This window comes from Taudactylus pleione, unplaced genomic scaffold (genome assembly GCF_031769625.1).
Source record: "Taudactylus pleione unplaced genomic scaffold, aTauple2 ptg000018l, whole genome shotgun sequence".
In the NCBI taxonomy this organism is placed as follows: Eukaryota; Metazoa; Chordata; class Amphibia; order Anura; family Myobatrachidae; genus Taudactylus; species Taudactylus pleione.
This window is the reverse complement of record NW_028284420.1, coordinates 6,616,453-6,638,556: the sequence shown is the minus strand read 5'-3', so window position 1 is coordinate 6,638,556 and position 22,104 is coordinate 6,616,453. Positions and strand designations below refer to the sequence as shown.

Genomic DNA, 22,104 nt, shown 5'->3' with positions numbered 1-22,104 from the left:
AGGGGAAGCAAGTATGACAGCTCTCACCCTGTCGCACAGCGGATCACTGACGCCATGACAGCTATGCTAATATTAGATCTGCGTCCAATATCCTCAATTAATGCAGTGGGATTTACACAGCTAGTTGAGGTCATGTGTCCCCGGTACCAAATTCCATCTCGGTTTCATTTTACCCGAAAAGCCATTCCTCGGCTGTACCAGGACGTTAAACAGAACCTAATTATTGGTCTGCAAAATGCTATTGTACCCACTGTCCACTTAACCACAGATATGTGGACAAGCGGTAGTGGACAAACTAAAGATTACATGACTGTGACAGCCCACTGGGTGGGTGAATCGCCTTCAGCAGCAGCAGTATCTAACAAACAACACCAGCTCATTCAGAGGCAGGCAACTCTGTGCATCACCGGATTCAATAAGAGGCATACCGCTGACAACCTCTTAGAAAAACTAAGAGATGTCATAGAAACATGGCTTACCCCACTTGGACTCTCCTCAGGATTTGTGATTTCTGACAATGCTACAAATATAGTGAAAGCATTACAGCTGGGTGAATTCCAACACATCCCCTGTTTTGCTCACACAATAAACTTAGTGGTGCAGGGTTTTTTAAAAAACGACAGGGGCGTTCAGGAGATGCTGTCTGTGGCCCGAAAAATTTCGGGACATTTTCGGCATTCAGCAACAGCGTGCAGGAGATTGCAGCACCTGCAAGAGCAGTTTAATTTGCCCTGCCATCAACTGAAGCAAGAAGCCGTAACGAGGTGGAACTCAACCCTGTATATGCTTCAGCGGATGGAGGAGCAGCAAAAAGCCATCCATAGCTATACGACAAGCCATGACATTGGGAGAGGAGGGGGAATGTACCTTACCCCAGCACAGTGGAGAGTACTTTCTGTCTTGTGCAAGGTGCTCAAACCATTTGAAGTTGCCACTTGTGAAGTGAGTGCTGACACTGCTAGCTTGAGTAAGGTGATTCCCCTGATTTCGCTTTTGGAAAAGCAGTTGGAGAAATTGAAGGATGATATTAAACAAAGTGATTCCGCAAAGTATGCTGGACTGATAGATCAAGTCCTTTGTTCGCTTCGCCAGGATCCACGGGTGGCCAAGATCTTGAAATCTGATCATTATATTTTAGCAACCATTCTTGATCCTAGGTTCAAGTCATATGCTGTGTCTTTCTTTACAACTGACCCAGATCTTAAAAGAACCAAAGCGCTCCTGGTGAGCAAGTTGGCAGCTGAAGTGACACATGGCACTACGATGACGTCTCCTCCTTCGGTTTCTGCAGCAGCAGCCAGAAAAAAATGCACCTTTTCCAAAAGACCCAGTGGTGATGCAGATAAGTCAAGTCAACATTTTGACATCTGGTCGGGTCTAAAAGATTTGCCCAACACCAGTGACACCTCTACCGCAACTCCATCTAATACGATTACCATCCAAAGAATGGTGGAGGATTATTTTCAGGACACCATACACGTAGACATGTCACAGAGTCCCTTCGAATATTGGAAGAAAAAAAAGGCAATTTGGAGACCCTTGTATAAACTGGCTTTGCATTATTTAAGCTGCCCACCCTCCAGTGTGTACTCGGAGAGAGTTTTCAGTACAGCCGGGAACCTTGTGAGTGAACGACGAAGGAGGCTACTTCCACAAAATGTAGAAAAAATGATGTTCATTAAAATGAACTGGAAATTTCACGAGGAAAACCTTTCCCACCAATCACGTCACAGTACAGATACTTCTGTAATGGTAGATTCCAGCGGGGATGAACTGATATTGTGTGAGGAATCGGATGATGTACACACTGATGAGGGTGAGGATGGCAATGATGGTGACATCATGCCACTGTAGACCTGTTGCCTTTAGTAGATTGGAAGATTTTTTTGTGGGGGCCCAAACAAACCAAGCACTTCAGCCACAAAGTGGCAGTACCTGTCGCTGAAATGCTTTGTTTGTTAAAGTGTGCATGTCCTTTTTAAGATCCAACATAAAGGGTGGGTGGGAGGGCCCAAGGACAATTCCATCTAGCACTACCTTTCATTTCTGCCACTGCTGTGTGGCATAGTTTCATAGATGTGCTTTAAACTGTGGTGTCTGTGCCACTGCGCCGCTGCTCTGACGCTTGGTCACCAGTCAGCTCACTGCAACCTTTGGCCAATAATGGTGAAACGAATAATTTAAGCTGTGAGGTGGTCTAAATTGACTGTAAATGACTGGAAATTAATGTTATTGAGGTAAATAACACTCTAGGAAGAAAAAAAAGCCCAATTTATGTAATTTTAGCTTTTTTTGCCAATTTTGGCAAAAAATCCAAATCCAAATCCAAATCCAAATCCAAAGCCAGTCACCGCAGTTTGGCAAATCCAAATCTAAATCCAAAGCCGGATGACGAATTAGAACCAAATCCAAATCCGCCAAAAATGGTCTGGCGCACATCCCTAATATATATATATATATATAGTTACAAGAAATCACACATGCCAGATAAATGTCCAACACTTTTTATTACCAGCACAGGCAGGTTATGAGGCAATTCTCCAAACAGCATATGTTACAGCAGTACAGATTCGCATCAGCTCACAGTTGCACAGGAACATGTCAGTTCCGGATCATATTACAGGAACAGTGGCCCTGACATACCACATCCCCTTCTGCATGCTAGTCACCATCAGAATCCCTAGGGCACTTAGACGTTGCTATACATGCCCCTGTCAGAGTGATATGTTAAATCCAGGAGTGCCGTACCACTTGGGAAGTATATATATATATATATATATATATATATATATGTATATATACTGTATATATGTATATATAAAATAATATATATATATATAACAATTTCTTCTTATGCACTATATGATTTTGAATTTTTTTTATACGCCCGCTTATGCACTATGTGATGTTGAATATTTATACAGCAATAAACACTAAATGTAAGCAGCTCCCTCAGACAGATCCCCTGTCAGCCCAGGATCTATAACATAACAACAGTTACTTTCTAAAAATGTCCAGAAGACGTTCAATGGGGTTTTTTATGAATATTATTTTTACCAATATAATAACTTATTGTGTAGCATGTTTTGAATATTTATTATTAAAAAATATAATCAGTGTAAAATATGCTTACATAGCATGCATAATCAATGCATTCTGACTCCACTTTTGGCACAAAGTTATACAGCTTCCTGTCCCACACTTTTAGAGGGTGTGAGCTCTTGACAGTGGCATCACCTAGTAACTCACTTATGTAATGTTCACCCTACACATTTCATCGCAATAGAGAATTTCTCAGGAGTAGATCTTATAAAATGAATTGGGTGTCTTACAGGTACAGTTCACTATAACATATTATAATACATATAAAAAATATAATATAAAAAATTTAAAAAACAATATTTTTAAACATTATTTTAAACTAATTCCAGGATCCGGAGGAATTAAAAAGACATTCATCTACAGACCAACCTTTAAGATGAACATTTGAATTGGTGCAAATAATCTTTAATCTATTTTCCACCTCTCTACTTTGGCTACTAAGATTCCTTGGTGGGGAATACAAAAGATTCACTAAGAACTACACATAAGCACAACAGATTTGTAAAGACGTTTGTATATTTGTACATTTTTATTTACAAACGCCTTGGCGTTTTACTCTCCCTGTGTGTCTGCATAATGCTGCAGATGTAGATGTAGTTGTTCTCAAATGATATGAGGGATGATTGAAAAGTCATGAGACTAATTTTTTTTATTCAGAATCAGATGACTCCACATGATCTGAATATTTTTCTTTTTCAAAGTAGCGTCCTTCACATTCAATAACATTTTTTGCAGCGTTTCAACACAGTTTCAAAGACGTGCAGTAGACTGCTTTGTGACATCAGTTGCAGTGTTGCAGCTGTGGCATTTTCACTTCATCATCTGTTGAGAACTTCTTTCTGCGCAGTTGTTTTTTCAGGGCTGGGAATGCCCAGAAATCACATGGAGGGCTATGTAGGGGGTGTTCCAGTGCTGTCCCATTAATTTCAGTCAATGCTGCCAATGCAACAGTAGCAACATCTGACCGGGCATTGTCTTGGAGCAAAAACCACTGTTTCTTCAGCAGATGTGGTCTTTTCTTCCTCATGGTTCCATGCAAATGGGTTTTCAGGACGTTTGCATAGTAGTCACCATTAATTGTCCACGGGGAACCCAGTGCTGTAGGATCATACCTTGTGTATCAAAGAACAGTAGAAGCATGAGTTTACACGCCAAAAGAATCACAGAGAATTTTTTGGGCAGAGGTAAATTTGTGTGTTTCCATACACTGAACTGTTGTTTGGATTCCAGATCATAATGACGAATCCACGATTTGTCACACGTCACAGTTGATGTCAGGAAATCGGGTATCCTCTCCGACATTCGAACAGTGTTGTTGCACGATTTAACTCATCGTCGCATTTGTTATTCTGTGAAATTTCTGGGTACCCACCAGGCACACACGCGATGCATTTTCAGTTCCTTTGTCACAATATGCTGAACCCATTCGAATGAGATGCCAAGTGAAACCGAAAGTACACGGAAAGTTCACCTTCTGTCATTTTGCAACATCTCCACAGCTTTGGCTATGTTGACGTCTGTAACTGCGGTGAAGGGTCAGGGCCGTAGAGAGCCGTGGCGGGCCCAGGTATAGAGGGGGCGTGGCCTAATCACAGGAGGCGTGGCCATGCCCCCTCGAGCAATAAAAAACAGTTTTGCAGCGCGCCGAAGAGGGGGGCGCTGTAAGCCCCTCAGCCCGGCGCAAAGCCAGGGGGGCACGATCAGTGTGATTGCTCCCCTCCCACAGGCAAATGAGACGAGCGGTCTCTCACTGCAACACAGCACACGGGTAGTGAACTATCTTCTGATGAATCAGCCGTGTCATAGGGCGGAGAAACCAGTTCACCAGTTGACTTGTGGAACGTAAACCGGAAGTTGCAAGCCCGATACCAGAAGTAGCGGAGCGCGAGGTAGTCAGCATGTCTCAGCCTGTCCCAGCGACTAATACACAGCCAGCGGTAAAGAGTGCCATGATTTAGCAGTAGAGGTCCCTCTGCCTGAGTTTACAAGTACCTCTGGACCGCTTGTTATACAGCGCTACTACAACTGACACACCGTGTCCAGCACTGACTCTCACATTTGGCTAGTATTGCCTAATTTCCTCCCCCTGGACTGGGGTAGAGGCCAGCATCACCTCATTATATTCCCTTAGTAATGGATGGATGGTAATGTATGAAATATACAGCAGCAGGAGTACTTTGCAATCTGCACAATATAAGCTGCTTTTTCTCATTTGCTAACCAAACTGTGACTGAACGTTACTATTAACTTACATACTAATTGGCAGTGAATGGATACCTATACTAACAACTATTAATAACTTACATACTAATTGGCAGTGAATGGATACCTATACTAACAACTATTAATAACTTACATAGTAATTGGCAGTGAATGGATACCTATACTAACAACTATTAATAACTTACATACTAATTGGCAGTGAATGGATACCTATACTAACAACTATTAATACATATCTGCTAACTACTACTAAAATTCTACTCCATACTCCGCTACCATAATCTGACCGAATGGATGCTTATAGATCTATGTAAAAGTGGTCGGCATATCCCAATTGTTTATAATATATATTGGTATTTTTTATATGTTTGTCTGTTATACATTTTTAAAAAGGTTCAGCCGGATCCGTGCTATAATTTGTGGCAATTAGCCTTATTAATCATTCCATCTGTATTAGAATGACTGGATTGATATAATGTATATTCGATTGTTTTTTAAACCAGCAGCCAATTACTAGCGCTCCCATTATTTATATATTTAGTACTGTATCATTTTTGGTAAATTCCCAGATTTGCCTGTGTGGGGGCAGCTTTAGTGGCAGGTTACATTAATCAGAACCACAAATTGGTGATTAGATATTGATTAGCGCCGACTTTATTATCTCTTTTTTTCTAAATCATTAATATGTCATGACTTTTTAACTTTCAATAGTGTTGATAAACTTCTCGCTGTCCTAAATGGACACATTTTGAGAGAATGTGGACAAAATGGACAAAACAAAACGAAATGTACCCCCAAAACCACAATCATACAGATAATTTATCAAATTTTGGAGAAAGATAAGGTAAAGTTGCTCATAGCAAACGATTAGCTTCTAACTGTCATTTTTCTAGCACATCCTGTAAAATGACAGTTAGAAGCTGATTGAATGCTATAGGCAACTTCTCCACTTTATCTCTCTCCAAGATTAGATAAATGTCCCCCTGGGGGAGATGCACTAAGTCTTGTAGAGTGATAAAGTGGAGAGTGATAACGTACCAACCAATCAGCTCCTGACATTTTTCAAACACAGCCTGTAAAATGGCAGTTAGGAGCTGATTGGTTGGTACTTTATCACCCTCCAATTTATCACTTTCCAGGACTTAGTGCTAACCTTCAAAAGAGTCATCACCTCTCATCTCAGACACAGCATAGAATGTCCTTTACACAATTTCAAACTATTTTAGTGAATTTGCTTTCTCCAATCAATATACTGGTAGAGTCTAACAAGCCCCCGGTCTTCAGCAGTGACCCCCACAAGGGAATTTGGGCTTCACTTTTGGAAGACCGATAGGTCGCATCTCTCTTCAATGATGTGGCACATTGGTGAAGAAACTGTATGAAGAATGGTCATCAAGCTGGGACTGTGACTAAGCCAGGAGGCTCACCAAAAGGGAATGCCAAGACAAGCCGAATCAGAACCAAATGGTAGTCAGCAGACAAATACACTGGAGTCAGTCAGGAAACTGGAAAAAAGCAACTGAATACAGATAATCAGGAATGCTGGAGCACAGGTAGTTAACTTAATATTCTGGCACAGTTTTGGGCACAGAGCTGCTTTATATTGGAAGAGGAGCTAAAATTTGGCGCTCTTGATGACATCAGCAGTCACGTGATCGCCACGTGACCAACCTCTTGAAATGCTGACAGAGTGTCAATCTAAAATCATAAACAAGCTCGCAAGTAATTTGGATGATTTAGACAATCATGGCCAGCCAATCAGGAGCTGTCTTTTACCCAGACAATGCATTATTGGCTGGCCATCTATTTAGTAGGTGGGCTTACCTATCTACACTGACTCCTCAAAGCAATTGGTCAGTTCCATCTAATGAAGATTTTTTTTTTTTAATTACAAGGGAATATTTTGATTAAAAATAAATGAAGAGAGCAGGTAAGTAAGTTAACACTAAAAACAGAACAATAATGCAGCATTTAGTGATGATCACCCAGACGTTTATCAATAAAATGTTAAAAAGTAATAAATTGTTGATGCTAGTCAATATACCAATTGGTTGTATTGTATAAGGAGGCTAAAATCTCTGTTACTCACAATCAATATTCTTCTACTACAAGAGATACAAACTTAACCACAATGCATTACTCAATAAAAGTGATCTAGAAGAAGCACACTGATCAATGAGTATTCATTAAACATATACATATCTGAAATATCTAATCATAAGCAAAAGAAGGAAAAAAATGTTTCTACAGTCTATAGTCAGACTTGAAGATTCAATTAACTAACTGTTCTCAATCAAACCCAGAAACATATCCACATTATAATTAATCAAATTTATATATCCAGGTTTAGTGCAGGAATGTGTTTTCATTCATGTATATGTATATCCCCACCAAAATTTGAATCACCAGTTAAAAAATTTCTGTGCAAGGATCCAGTGTTGATATAGTCATTTGTTGTAAGACAAATATATAATCAATCAAATGTACATCATAATGGTCAGGGGCATCTGTGCATCCACATCTCACGGAAAAGCCATATAAAGTACAAAATACAAAGATGGTTTTGACCCATCAGTCACATCCAACTAGTGGAAAAGAGCAATAAATCAAGTAAATGGAGCTTACTTATGGAACTGACACCCATAGCTGCAGATATAGCACATCTTTTGGTGTTCATTAATATTCCTCTTTCCTTCGATTATAACTATATGGTGCGGCAAAAATGCCAAAATATCTAAACCCGGATCTCCATCCTCACAATGAGATCTGACAGTAGGTTACTGCTGTAAAGTGCATTCACAATGAAATAAACATGCTAGATACTTAGCACTTAGTCAAAAATAAGCTAGTACAAATATCATTCTTAATTCTATAGACAACAATTGATTCACTAACGCGTTTCTTCCCCCAACTTCTGGGGATTTCTTCAGAGGTTTCTTTATTACATACATACCGAATGGGTGCAACCTCTGAAGAAATGCCAGTGGCTTCAGTATTAGGCTGGTTATATCCATTTAGGGGGGGACTACATATTTGCTTGGTCATCGCATTTGCATCCCCACCATATAGGAATCGAAAGGGGACTTTTTTTTGGTGATATGTGGGTTTTAAACTCACTTTGGAAGAGGGACCTGCATAAGACTTATCCTGCAACGTCAAGAGGTTTGTGGTTCATTATATTACATGTTATGTATTATGCGCTTAGTAATTATCTCTCCCTCCTTAGCAGTAAATGTTTAGTTAAAATAAGTGGGAGTTTTGTGGGTACCTCAGAGACTTGGAGAAGAATATTGGGAAATTGTGAGTTCAATGAGACAACTTGATTGGCTTATTGGAACAGGGCAAAAATTCCTTCCATACAAATTAATCACTTTTCTACTCTCCATCAACAAGGTATAGTATGACAAAATCCTTAAACACATTATACTAAACAAATATTGAATATTAATTATTTGAGAAATCACTCATTGAATGTTGTGAATCTGAACTCAGCAATAAAAAAAAAAGTAAATGTTGCATTCCATCTTAAATCCTCTTACCTGGACATTATGGCATTGCAGGAAACACACTGGTTAGATATGACGATATTAAAATGAACCTCTATATACCCCTGCCTGTACCTTCTAAAATCCTTCCTATAAACCTCTAAGGATGATGCTAATTTGCGTACACAGTCATACAATAAATAGAGACTCCAGACTCAGAACATGTGGTTCCGAAGCACAAAGTATTATTCAAGTAAAAGTACAGTCAGTTACACGCTATGATCTGTGTACAATTTAGCGCAAAGGAATTATACAGACCCAAGTACAGTATACATATGCAGCGCCTCTGGACCAGATCCCGGCCTTCAGAAAGAAAACCTCCGTCAATCAGCATTCAGCAAGAAGACTAAAGACCCAGTGTTTGAGCACACATGTTTATACCCCCCAAGAATAGACAGGACAATAGAGAAGTTTCTTGCTTATGCCATTGGTTCCCAGGGGAGAAGCATATGTTACAGTGCATTTAACAGGCTGGTTAAAATAGACTCGCCCAGCCTCTAACAACTGAGGGTCTTTTCCCTCCCGCCTCCCCATGCTGCATCCTAACAGTTGTTCATAAAATATACATTTTGTTGCTTGTAGTTTCTGCGGTCCATAAGTTGAGAATGCATGATGCGATCTCCACATCAATAGTACCGGAATTCTGTTGAAAGAGTACGCATCAGTTCGAAACCAAACACGGCTGTCTTAACATGTATAGAACCTTAGTTATCAAATATCTTTATTTCTCAGCATTTAAACTAACTGAACCAACTTAAATCATATACTTTAAAGCTTATTAAACCTTATGTGTGAATATGTAATGTGTGACTATTCGGGGTTTGATATAAAGACGTATTAATGTGTGTATGAGGAAGGGTGCACTTAACTCTCACTAAGTGAACATCTTAGCAGTGTGACATGCTGAGCCAGATAGTTCCACATGCCCACACTGTCAGCAGTCCCCCCCACCTGTCCCAGGCTTCAAAAGAAAAACTCTTTATTCTCCCAGTCTCTTGTGTGAAATGCAAATAGCCCAGCTGCAAGAGACAGACCTAAGATGACACTCTAGTCTTTGAAATCATGTCATTGCAGGAAGCCTGCTAATGTAAGGTGTGTATTCTAGCCGGACCACCTGTAGTGAGAGCAGACACTGTAAAGCCATTTCTGAAATATATATCCTTTATAATACGTAAAGTAATGAAATGGGCTTTTGGTGAATCGCCGTAACCTATGGAGATGGGCACAGATGCATTCGCATGATGCTAATAGTATTATCGCCACATGTACTAAAGTGTGAGTTTATCTAAAATGGCGCTTAGGTGGCCATTTTGCAAAATGGCATCTTGCGGCCAGTTGCAAGATGGTATCGCTGCGATTCAATTTTAAACTGATCTTGTCTCAGCCAATAATCTAGTTTCGACAGGTATCTCCAATGCCACTCTAAATAATAATTCATTACAACAATGCACTCCAGTACCCTAATGAGAAACTCAACTATCGGAGAACTTTCATTTTCACTCACAAGGAATTATGAACAGCTCTATACTGCAAATTATCTGCCACTTTTTAAAACTGTAATAGCTAATCTCAAGAAATATAACTTTTTGTACATTTCATGGACTGGACGAACATATGCAGCCAGCATGAAAGTTCTACCAAGGTTGTTGTATGTGTTACAAGCATTACCAGTGGAAGTTCCCAATAGCATTCTTCAATATTTGCAGAGCGGATGTTTTGAGGTTTATATGGTGGGTAGGCATAGACGAGTGAAGAATCTTTTACTTTTGCTTTCAAAATAGAATCTTTTATGTATAGAGAACAAAAAGATCAGATTATGTGAATGTTTTATATAAACCTTAAGCTGGGTACACACTATACAGATATATCTGCAGATCGAGTGATCTACAGATATATCTGCAGATGATGGTTGTTCGTACACACTGAACAACCATCATCTGTGCCTGCCAGCAGGTCCCGGCGACCAGGGGGCATGTCCCGCCCCCCTCCTCGCGGCTGCCGCTGTGTGTGTACAGGTGCTCTGTGCAGCACAGCCAATGCGATATGTCGATGAATGCCGACGTTCACCGACATATCTCGGGTACACACTGCCCGACGGGCAGCAGATACATTGGCCGATCAATTGATCGGCCAATATATCTGTCAGTGTGTACCCAGCATAACTCAAACTCCCAATTGGCAGATGTAGAATAAAACAACCTTACATAAATATATAACAAATAAAGATACAACACTAAAAGTGCAATTTAAAATTTGGTCAGCTTTATTGATAAAAACAGTATGGAGGTGGAAGAAAGGATGGCCAGCTATTCAATCACCACTGGACTTTCGCAAGATGACAACCACGACTTGCAAGGTCCAACTATCCCTAGCACCATGGCAGGTGAGAGATATCTGACACCCATACCAATACATACTGTATAAGGCTCCAGTAGAGTATAATCAGCTGACCCCATGTATTGAAACGGAGCGCACCTATAAGTGCAGCAAGATGGCCGTTTTTTCCCATCACACTAGGTCCCCAGTAAAATACCAAGCACGCCATCATACTATACCTAAAATAAACTCTCAAAAAAATTACCACTCTCTAAAAACAAAAAGGTACCTTTTCATTCAAATCAACCTTGTCACTTTAAAAAAAGTGGCATTCTCTGAAACAAATTCAGGGATGATTCACCACCAAACTTTCTATGTCTAAAACATGGCGAGACTCCCGGGAATTTACCCCACCATATTGTTAGTTCTGTAACAGCACTACCACGCTGACTATACTAAGAGAGACGGCGAAGAATAGAGGACCAAACGAGATGATAGTCAGGTCACATGTCAACCACAGCTGCCAAGTCACGGATCATGCTGCCCAGAGTCATCCTCCAACTCAGTTTCTTCCAAACCAAATGAACCACTAAAATCTGGAGAAGCCCACATCCATCAGTAGACTACAATAAAAAAGGGCATAGAAAGATGCCCACCTCAAACTGCGAACGCTAAGCTAAGGTATGCAACCCACCTCAGTAAATAATGATGAATCAGAGGCAAACTGGGACCTAGCAACCCAATAAATAAAAGTGTCTGCCTTCAAATCTTCAGATAATAAAGGGATTAATAATGGAACACAAGATTTATTACCAAAGGAAGTGGGGGAAAGTGAAAGGTATAATTTGACCTGAGGTAAAAACCTAAAAAACCTAAGGTGTTCATTTTGCTTTAGACTTTATTTTATTGTCTTTTTTTATTTTATTTTGTTTTTTTGCCAATTATACGCCTGACGCAGCAGTAAACAAGTAGCTAAAGGTCTCAAGTTAAAAAGACACAAGTTAAAAAATATATATATTTTAAAAAATATGCCCAATTAGAAATTGACTTAGAAGTTCATTGAATTAGTAACATTTTAATTATGAAGCCAAATTGGGAAGATCACCTTAATTTATAAGCAGTTGACAAAATGATAAGAGAAAGGAACAACTAACGGGGAGACAGTGGACCTCATTCAGAGTCGGTCGAAGCGGCCGCACGGTCGTACGCCACCGATGTTCGCTATACTGCGCATGTGTAAAGTTCGCAATGCGCGTGCGCAATCTAGCCGCTACGATCAGAAATTTCTCTCTCCTTGAACACAGCCAGGTCGGTAGTTTGAGTGACAGATGAGGCGTTTGTGGGTGGTAACAGGGGAAGGTGCTTGAAAACGGGGGTGTGGAGATCCGAACGCAGGCGTGCCTAATTAAGCGAACGGCATTTTATGGGAGTGCATACGGTTTATGGGAGTGCATAATTAACAAAGTAGCGTCATGGCACATGTGACATGGGAGATTTTTACACTGACATGATCGTAGAGCTTAAGAGAGGATATGGTCAACCTTAAGCTCTACGACCAGTTCCGATGGTTCCCGATGGTCTCGATTAATCCTTATATGCCCGGAGATGACGTACAATGCGTACGAGAAGGGGGCGTATTTTTTTTAATTCCGGCCGCTTCCTCCCCTTGGTCGGCCAGCTACCGATCCGAACTTAGGGACGCAACTTGCGAGGGAATCATTTGCATATCCGGCCCCTTTTCCCGTACGACTGTGCGGCCGCTTCGACCGACTCTGAATGAGGTCCAGTATGTAATGTATAAGAGTCAATCTTCCAGTGCCAAAGCTTTGATCTCACCATGTGAAAGTTCCTTAGTCACTTCAAATGTGGTGGCCCCAACCTGAAACAAGTCAGCCAAGAAAAGCCCAAGTGCCAGGATGCATTGTTAAAAGACTAATCAGAACTGATACTGAGTTAAAGGTGATCCATTGGCATGTATCAACCAAGAGCCTGTACATCAGGCCGTAAAGCTTAATAATCCTGTGCTTATCACACAAAACAAATCCTTCAGGAAAAAGTAACAAAGAAACCCATACCCTCTACCCAACTGATTGGTCTTTGAACGCCAAATCCTGCACAGAATGGAATTGCGAATGAGGACCTACGAATGAATAAGGAGAGATTAGGCCCCCAATCCACTGACATGAAAAGCCAAAAGCTAACTGAAACAAGTGAGCCTGAAACAGAGGAAAATACATCCTGAGCAACAGATACTAATTGAACTAATAATCTGGACAAATCGGGAGCTGACGATTATCAGGAGTGGACATGACACTTGCCCAACCTTTAAGCCTTCTGAATAAGAAAACTCTTCGTAATATCCCTGTGACCATAAATCCACAGAAAGAAATGTAATGCCAGCAAGCAGAACCAGAAGAAAAGAGGCTTAACTTAATAAAATAACAACTGCCTAGCTAAAACCTGATGAGAATAACCCTTTAAATTACACTGACACTGGCCTAGGGGTTGAAAATACATCTGTCCTATACAGGCCCTCTGTTGTTCTGCTATTAAAGTACAATTTAAAATATGCTTTCAGTTGACAGTATGTTATGAAACCAGATTATTTCTAGATGACCCGTCGATTCAACCGTAGATTTGCAGATACAGGTTGAGTCTCCGATATCCAAAATGCTTGGGATCAGGGGTATTTTGGATAACGGAATATTCCGTATTTTGGAATATTTGCATACCATAATGAAATATCTTGGGAATGGAACCCAACTATACACACAATGCATATATGTGTTATATACACCTTCTACACACAGCATGCAGGTAATTTTATACAATATTTTCAATAATTTTGTGGCTCAAACAAAGTTTGTGTACATACATAGAATTCAGTTATGTTTCAGATACTCCCTATACACACAGCCTGAAGGTAACTTTATACAATATTTGTAATAATTTGTGCCTTAGACAAAGTTTGTGTACATTGAACCATCAAAAATCAAAGGTTTAATTTTCTCAGTCAAGAAAAAAAATCCGTATTTCAGAATATTCCGTATTTCACAATACTTGGATATGGGAGACTCAACCTGTATGTGTGTCATGCAGCCTCTTTTTTCTGGCTTCTTTCTTTGGTCTCTTTTCCCCATGTTTGACACTTTGGGGTACGTGTAAACTCCTTACCCTTTGAGGGAAAAGGGGAAAAAACATAATAATACAAGCGGGACCTCTCCAACTCTCTCTATTCCCCTCCCTCCTTTTTTCCCTCTTAACCAATATTTTTGAATATTGATAATGCACAATTTTGTTAAATCAGCATTGTTTATAATACAGGTTAATTTAATATATGGAATGTTTAATATGAGGTTAACAATATTAGAATTCTTTCATTTGGAAACAGTTGTTACAAGTCGCCGGCAGGACTTGCTACCCTCCAGCACTTTGGTGGTTACTTCTTCTACTTCCGCCTGCCGTACGTGAACTGCGCCATCTGTTGCTATGCGATCTGGACGCCGGACGACATCATGTGTTACTGGAATGATCTTCCCTTGCTTTTATTGGTTCTTCATCTTTTAAATAGACAGCAGCGTCCTCGCGGCCTTGCCGGCTATAGCGTCTCTGTACATGCCCTTCTGGTTCCTGTAGCTAGACTCTGTCTTTACATTGTTTCTAGTCTCACATCAGCCTCCAGGCCACATCAATTCCACCAGCTCAGTGGCGGAACTAGACAGTGGTGGGCCCAGGTACTACTACTCCGAGTTTAAGTCCAGATGGCCACCTAAGTACCGGTGAACATGATTTGTTCTAAGGGAACAGCGGGTAGCTGTTATTGGCAGAAGACCTCGCCATGTTTGAGTTCTAGGGGGTTTACGCAGTAAGATCTAGGAAACTGTAACAACAGTTTTATAACCTCTTATGATTTTTTTTTTTATATCCTTTGTACTGCGAATATCCCTTTTTTTCTGTAACCTATATTTATACAGTATATGTTTAATAAAAATTTCTAGAAAACAAAAATAAATACTTATGGCTAGTTTTATATGGTTTTCAGTAATGTTTGCCTCATAAAATGTCTGGCTAATGTTTATTTATGTGAGGGTATTTGTCTCTCTTCTCCTCTGGATGGATTTATTCCTAGGGGTAAATTTACTAAAGTGAGAGTTTTTAGAAGTGAGTTTTAAAAGTGATGTTGCCCATAGCAACCTATCAGATTCTAGCTATTTTATTCTAGAAGGTGCTATTTAAATGTTAAGTAGAATCTGATTGGTTGCTATGGGAAACATCACTTTTAAAACTCACTTCTAAAATCTCTCACTTTAGTAAATTTACCCCCTAGTGCATGGTTGTGTAGGGGATGTAGTCAGGAAGCCAACGGTCTAAATGCCGAAAGCCGGCTTCTCGACTCTCTAATCCCAGAGTGGTGCTAATGACAGACATCGAAAACTCGACGCCTGTCATTATCTATATGCCGTAAGACTGATGCCCGGCATACCAAACGGAGGTAAGCCAGGCGCGGACAGCCGCGGAGGGGGATGGTTAGGTTTAGGGCTCCCGGGGGGACAGGGTTAGGCACCCCCCCGGGAGGGTTAGGTTTAGGCTAGGGGAAGGGGGGGGTTAGGTTTAGGCACTTATGGGGGTTTTAGGGTTAGGCACTTGGGGGGGAGGTTAGGGTTAGGGTTAGGGGGTAGAATTAGGTTAGCGATACTTACCTTTTGATGATCTGGATTTTCACCCTTGTCAGGCTGCCGCTGTCGGTAATACCTACTACACCCTTGTGTAGTTATCATGTAAGTAACATTTGAGATGTTACGTGTTAAAACTTTAAATACTTTCTCAAAAAACTGTTTACAGGATCACAGGCCAAGCTAAATATCTGCTCCAGCAATCACATTTAGTTGTGGCAGTAATAAATATAAAAACTGCAATTATGTACAATACATGGAGGCAGAAAGGGTACATAATTTATCTAATGGTAATCAGGGCTGTTTTAATTAAGCATTAGAAATAAGAGGCCAAAGTGCTAATAACTAATGGGTGAAGTTAAAAGCAAACCATCAGCTCCAGTCACCCTGTCAAACTCTTCTAGCACTTATTTTCTCTTTGTGCATAATGCAGAGTATATTAGAGATCCACACATGTACTGCCATACAAAACTCAGTGGTGTGCAGAATATAGACTGGTAGATTCCGTAGGATGCTCTGCCTCATACCGCCAACACTGTCATTAGCATTTATAGTTTCATCTGCATTCTCCCTCTTCACTCCTTTAGGACATGGTAGACAATGACATTCTATGGGGTGGCAGCATTATGGGCGCATTAAGACAGTAGACACTGCTAGGCTGAGGCCATCAACTTACCACAACACTACCAGATGTGTGGCCCATATGTACTGAAATTTGCATCTGTGTAGGTCTAAAATGATTTCATTGTCAAGCAGAATTACCAATTGTAAAACATCTTAATCCCAATATGCTAATTACAAAACTTTGGGATCTAAATGATCAAAAATGACGAATGTCTTTTCTGCTGTGTCCTGAAATGACCCCTGTGCAGAAAATATCCACGCAGCAAAAAATTTATTCTTCTTTTTATAATAGCACATTATTTTTACATTGTTAAAACATTGCCTTTAATATTATTCAGGATATCTCATGTCAAAATAACACAAATGAAAAAAACATCCTCTCTGCGTTTGGATTGCAGTTTGATAACAGTTATCTAAAATTAACTAGTCTTGATTGGACTGGTATATCTCCAAGAATATATTGATATGGTCTAGTGTATTCATGGCTGTGTAATTATTCATAGACAGAGGAGCTACACACTTAATTAGTGAAAACGTAAGTAAAACACACAGACACACACATATATATATATATATATATATACCTTGCGTGTGTATTTGCAGGGCAGATGAAAGGAATTAGTGAAGTCACCGGAGAGTGAATATAACATTTATGCTGGACAGCATTTGATACCAAGGGGCCTATTCATCATCACTTAATTTTTACAAAAGCTGGTGAAAATGAACATTTTCACCTGCAATTGTAAAAATTAAGTATTCGGGCCATTCATCAATAAAGTAAAGCAGGAGATATCACCGATATCTCCTGCTTACCATCCTTTTGCGGAATGGCACGCTGTACCCATACTCTAGTATGGGGACAGAATTCATCAAGCTCCGAAAATACAATATTTTCGGAGCTTGACTGCTTGTGGATCGCAACCTGCTCCTTCCCTATGGAAAGGAGGTGCAGGTTACGAAGAGGGATCCTCTCGGATCCCTCCGCCCCTGGACTCTTCTGCGCATGCGTGACCTGTAGGTCACGCATGCGCACTCCCATCACTGCTCCGAAAGGAGCAATGAAGAGATTCACTGCTCCGAAAAGGAGCAGTGAAGCTGCTCACGGGGACAGCTGATTTAGCAACAGCTGTCACCGCGCCAGAGCAATGATGAATTGCTCCAGAATCTGCAGCGAGTTAGAATGTTAAATATCGGGGTCCGTACCAGGTCTGTAATCCAGGTCCTACCTGGCTCTCTTACTCTACCAAGTCCAAAGCAATGTGACTGATTTTGGCTAATCACCTGTTCTAACTCATGTCTCAAGTCCAGAACTAAACCACCAGTGATTGTTCATTGTTGGTGCTCTGGCTACTGACCTTGACCATACTATTCACAGTTTCTGACTTCTATGTCTCATGTCCCGGAATTTTACTGCTTTGTTACTCCTGTTCTGGCTCATCAACCTTGGTCTGGCCTAACACCTATGATTGAGATTAATTCCTGCTCCACAGAAATAATGCAATACTACTTACATTTATTCATTGCACATAATAAAGAAGAAATGATTTCCAGTGTCAACGTTAACTCTTCTCTGCGACAGTAGTTTTGCAGCAGACCTTTAACAGATTCACCAGCACACATACAGTAAGTGCACTGAAATGGGCGTACTTGTTGGGTAGATGAATTTGGAAATGTTTGTATAACACTTTATGAGATGACTAGTCAACATGACCTTACCCATAGATGCTAGCACAATTAAATTACACTCTATACAGTCTGTAAAGACATATGATACTTTTATCAACCCAACATAAAGGATGGACTTGATCTACTCTATACAGACATAAAAATACTCTACCTAAACACTATAACTGGGTATAATCATAAGAGAATATTATATTCCTCTATAATAAACACGATATTAGAACACAATATTAGCTAATACATAGAAGTTCATCCATCAAATGGAACAAAGGAGGCCGTGATGGTCATTTGGAGTTTTGGGAGCCAGTCAGATAGCTTTGGAAGACAGTCAATGAGATGTATGCAAGTGAAACATCTTACATACATAGGGACAATTAGGATACATTATTTTGCTTTTCAGGTGTTTTATGGGTAAAAATGTATATGTAATAAAAAAAAAACATAGGATACATGTCAATTGTTCTGTCAATATAAAGAAGAATGTGATTTTTGAGAAAATCATTTATATGGGAGCAGAGGTGTAAGAAGGCAGCAATGCGCCCTGTGCTGGCCAGGCCCCATAAACCCATGATCCCATGATGTCATGCTTAGGGGGCAGGTCTGCCGGTTCTAGGAAATGGAGCACTTCTCTGGGCAGCTTCACAGGATGCAGGGTGCCTGCTCGGGGCATTCCTTGGACCCTCTGGGTGGCTCTGCAGCAGCGTTACTGTCTGCAGAGTGTCGTTCCAGGCACCCAGCAAGCCACACGCAGATATCATGGGGCAGCAACAGAGCCACCCCCAAGGCCCTGTGCCCTGGGCAATGGCACCGCTTGCACACCCCTAGTTACAACCCTGTATGGGAGCTACTTGTAATGCAGCTACAATTCTATATTAGGTCTGAACTTGTTCAGTGGATAACATTTAATGTGTTTGCATGGCATCCCTTTCTATAAGAAATTGAATATATCTTTCGGCAATTCCCTTCTACTGTATAACAAATGTATCTTTTTTTTACTTTCATAGGATACTCTCTAAAAGAAATGCTTTGGGCATGAGGATTTTGACAGGAACCTATCTTTTAGAAATAATTAGTCCCTGAACATTTAAATGGGATATTTGTACAACTCTGTCACTTGGTATCAGCTGTTGTAATGCAGATCTGTAGATTTCAGGCAGAGTAAGGATGCGTGTGTTATTAACATACAGTGTGCCATCTGCTACACAGCGTGCTATGGTTTTCCCATCCCGCAGAACAAAAGACCCATCTTTGCACACACCTATCAGCCATCCCTATTATTAACCCTTCCAGCACCCCTGAGAGAAAAGCAACCTTCTCATACATTTTTCATATGTCCCATATAATCTTCTCTGATTGCTGGTATCTAGGCACTAGGTGATTTAGTATCATGGACCCAATAGATTCAGCAGTAATCAAAATAGTTTCTTAACACCTGAGACATGGTGCTGATTCTTGTGGCACTGCAGGAGTTAAGTCATTGTTTTTTATGCTAACTTACCATAGCTACAGCTAGATAGGCAATGCCAGTAAAGACTGACCTTGGGTATCCTACCTGATTTTTATTTTAGGCCAACTTTGAATTTGCTAAAAGACTTCACTCAACTTTAACACCTGACAATCTATATGTAATATAAATAATACCTAGTTAATAACTGACCTATTTATGTTTCATGAGCTACGTTTTTGTGGGTCTATGCAGCTTAATAGTAGAGATGTGCGGTTTGGTTTTACTCGGATTTACTCTAATATGTTCGGTTCTCATAAACGGCATCATATTGGCTACCCGGCTCTCATGTGCTTTGGATAGCCAATAAAATAAATCTGAACTAATCTGAACTTGCGCTAATTTGGCGATAATAATCGAATAAAACCGAACCCGCACATCTCTACTTAACAGCAATGCAAGACCTGCACATATTGTCCTGCATCATAATACATGTTATCTACACCAGTGCACTGAAAGACATTTACCAAAATGAAGCATACTGGACATCCTCTGTTGTTACTAACAATCAGCAAAACAAACAGTAGCTTTTATATTCATATTGTATGCATGCAAGAACTAAATGAGTTAAAACAGTATACAACTGACCTGCAGGCTTGTATCTGGCCACTCACAGTCTGTGTATTTTCATACTTCTACCAAAACTACATAGGTAGAACATTTAATCATATGGAACTATCACTTGCTCTTTCTTAGGATCCAAATGGAAATGTCACAATTCGCACATTTTTTTTACAACTTTTTTCTTCACCAGAAGTTTTTCTTTTTTTAAATGTCACAATTTTAAATAAAGTCCAATAAAATATTGTTATAAAAAGATTGTAAGTGAGCACAAAAAATGTCATTAACTTACAAATTATAGTAAGAAATAATGGCACATCACTTCAGCTGCCAAATAAACCTGCAGCACAGTTGTCTGAAGGATGATCCAGAATAATAAAGTTCTAGGTTATACACACATAATATAAACACTTACTACAAATATTTTTGCCATGTCAAATCTCTTGCAGAAAGTGTTAGACAAATATCACAGAAGCAGAAAAAAGAAATGTTTTTATGTACATACGGGTCCCGTCAAATCTTGTAGCGATGGTGTCCAAGAAAGTATTCTGCGGAGCCAGCAGCCCTTTCATCACAGGCATTTTTCCACCAGCCTGATGATGCTCTCTCCTCGTCAATAATCCTTCCGAGACGCTGCATCAGCATTGAGAAGATGCTACAAAGTAGCTAAGACACTCTCGTCTTTCACTCTCTGACACCCCACTTAGACCAGATGTTTCTAAAGGCATCATGTCCCAATTCCACTGCTAGCCAGCCTACCTAATTCATTATGGCAACATTAACACAGACACTGATATGCATTGTTTAATTTTGTCCGCTGGTTCTCTCTACCTCTCCTCCCCGTTGTGTGTGTCTCCTTCTATCCCTCTCTCCTCCCATCTGTGTTTTTCACGTTCCCCCGCCCGTATAGAGCTGTCCCCTGCTTGTACCTGCCTTCTAACTCACATGGTCCCCAGACTCTCTCTCACTTGTCACTACCTCCTTCTATCTCCTGTTTACCAACACACATCTTTCTCTGTGTGTCTATTCAGCTATTTTTGTTTCCTGCTGTCTCTTTATGTAAATGGGTGAAATGAGAAATTGGATGATAAGGAAAATAAAGCAAAATTGTCCATTGATATTTCAAATTCGAATAAAATGAATCTCTGAGTGAGCCATTAAGCTTCCAGCTGAGCACGGGAAGGAGTCTACTTAATGTGCCCTTCTTTATGTGAAGCATGAAAAAAATAAAATACTAAGGGGGAGATTTAATAAAGCTTGGAGAGAGATACAATTTGAGATAAATAGTACCAACCAATCAGCTCCTAACTGTCATTTTTCAAACACAGCCTGTAAAGTGACAGGAGATGATTGGTTGGTTCTATTTATCTCCAATTTTATCTCTCTCCAAGCTTTGTTAAATCTCCCCCTAAGGGCCCCATTTAACAAAAAAACTTAAATGCCAGCAGCTTATTTATTTTGTCCAATAATACAAACCGTAAATGCCACTGGTATTCATCATTATTTACCCCTCTGGCGAGGTCCAGTGATGTCCTCCTCCTCATCATCATCCTCCGCTCAGCTGCTGGCAGGCTATAGCAGCCAGTGATTGGACTTCTATGTTCTGCGTGATGGTCATGACTGTTTAACTTGGCGGGGACCTAGTAGTGCTGGAAGCAGGGGCATATCAATAATGCACCCTGCACCCATATTATCTAATACATACCTCTCTGAGGTCCAACGTCGGGTGTCTCAGCCCTGCACAAAATGCCCAAAAATGGCCGCGTGACCATTTTCCCAGCGTTTTGCACAAGCGCATTGAGGACATCGCCAGGAAAATGGCGCATGTGCAATAGACTCTGGGCACAGACTAGTGCCCAGTGTCTACTGATGC

General features: G+C 40.3%; 1 protein-coding gene across 1 annotated transcript in view; it reads right to left on the bottom strand.

Annotated features, from left to right (window-relative positions):
- Positions 1–20,812, bottom strand: part of KCNH4 (potassium voltage-gated channel subfamily H member 4) — a 198,530-nt gene extending 177,718 nt beyond the window's left edge. Inside the window, exon 1 of the mRNA XM_088442465.1 lies at positions 20,737–20,812. Coding sequence (XP_088298591.1) covers positions 20,737–20,812 — 76 coding nt within the window. The remainder of the gene's footprint in view (positions 1–20,736) is intronic.
- Positions 20,813–22,104: the final 1,292 nt, after the last annotated feature.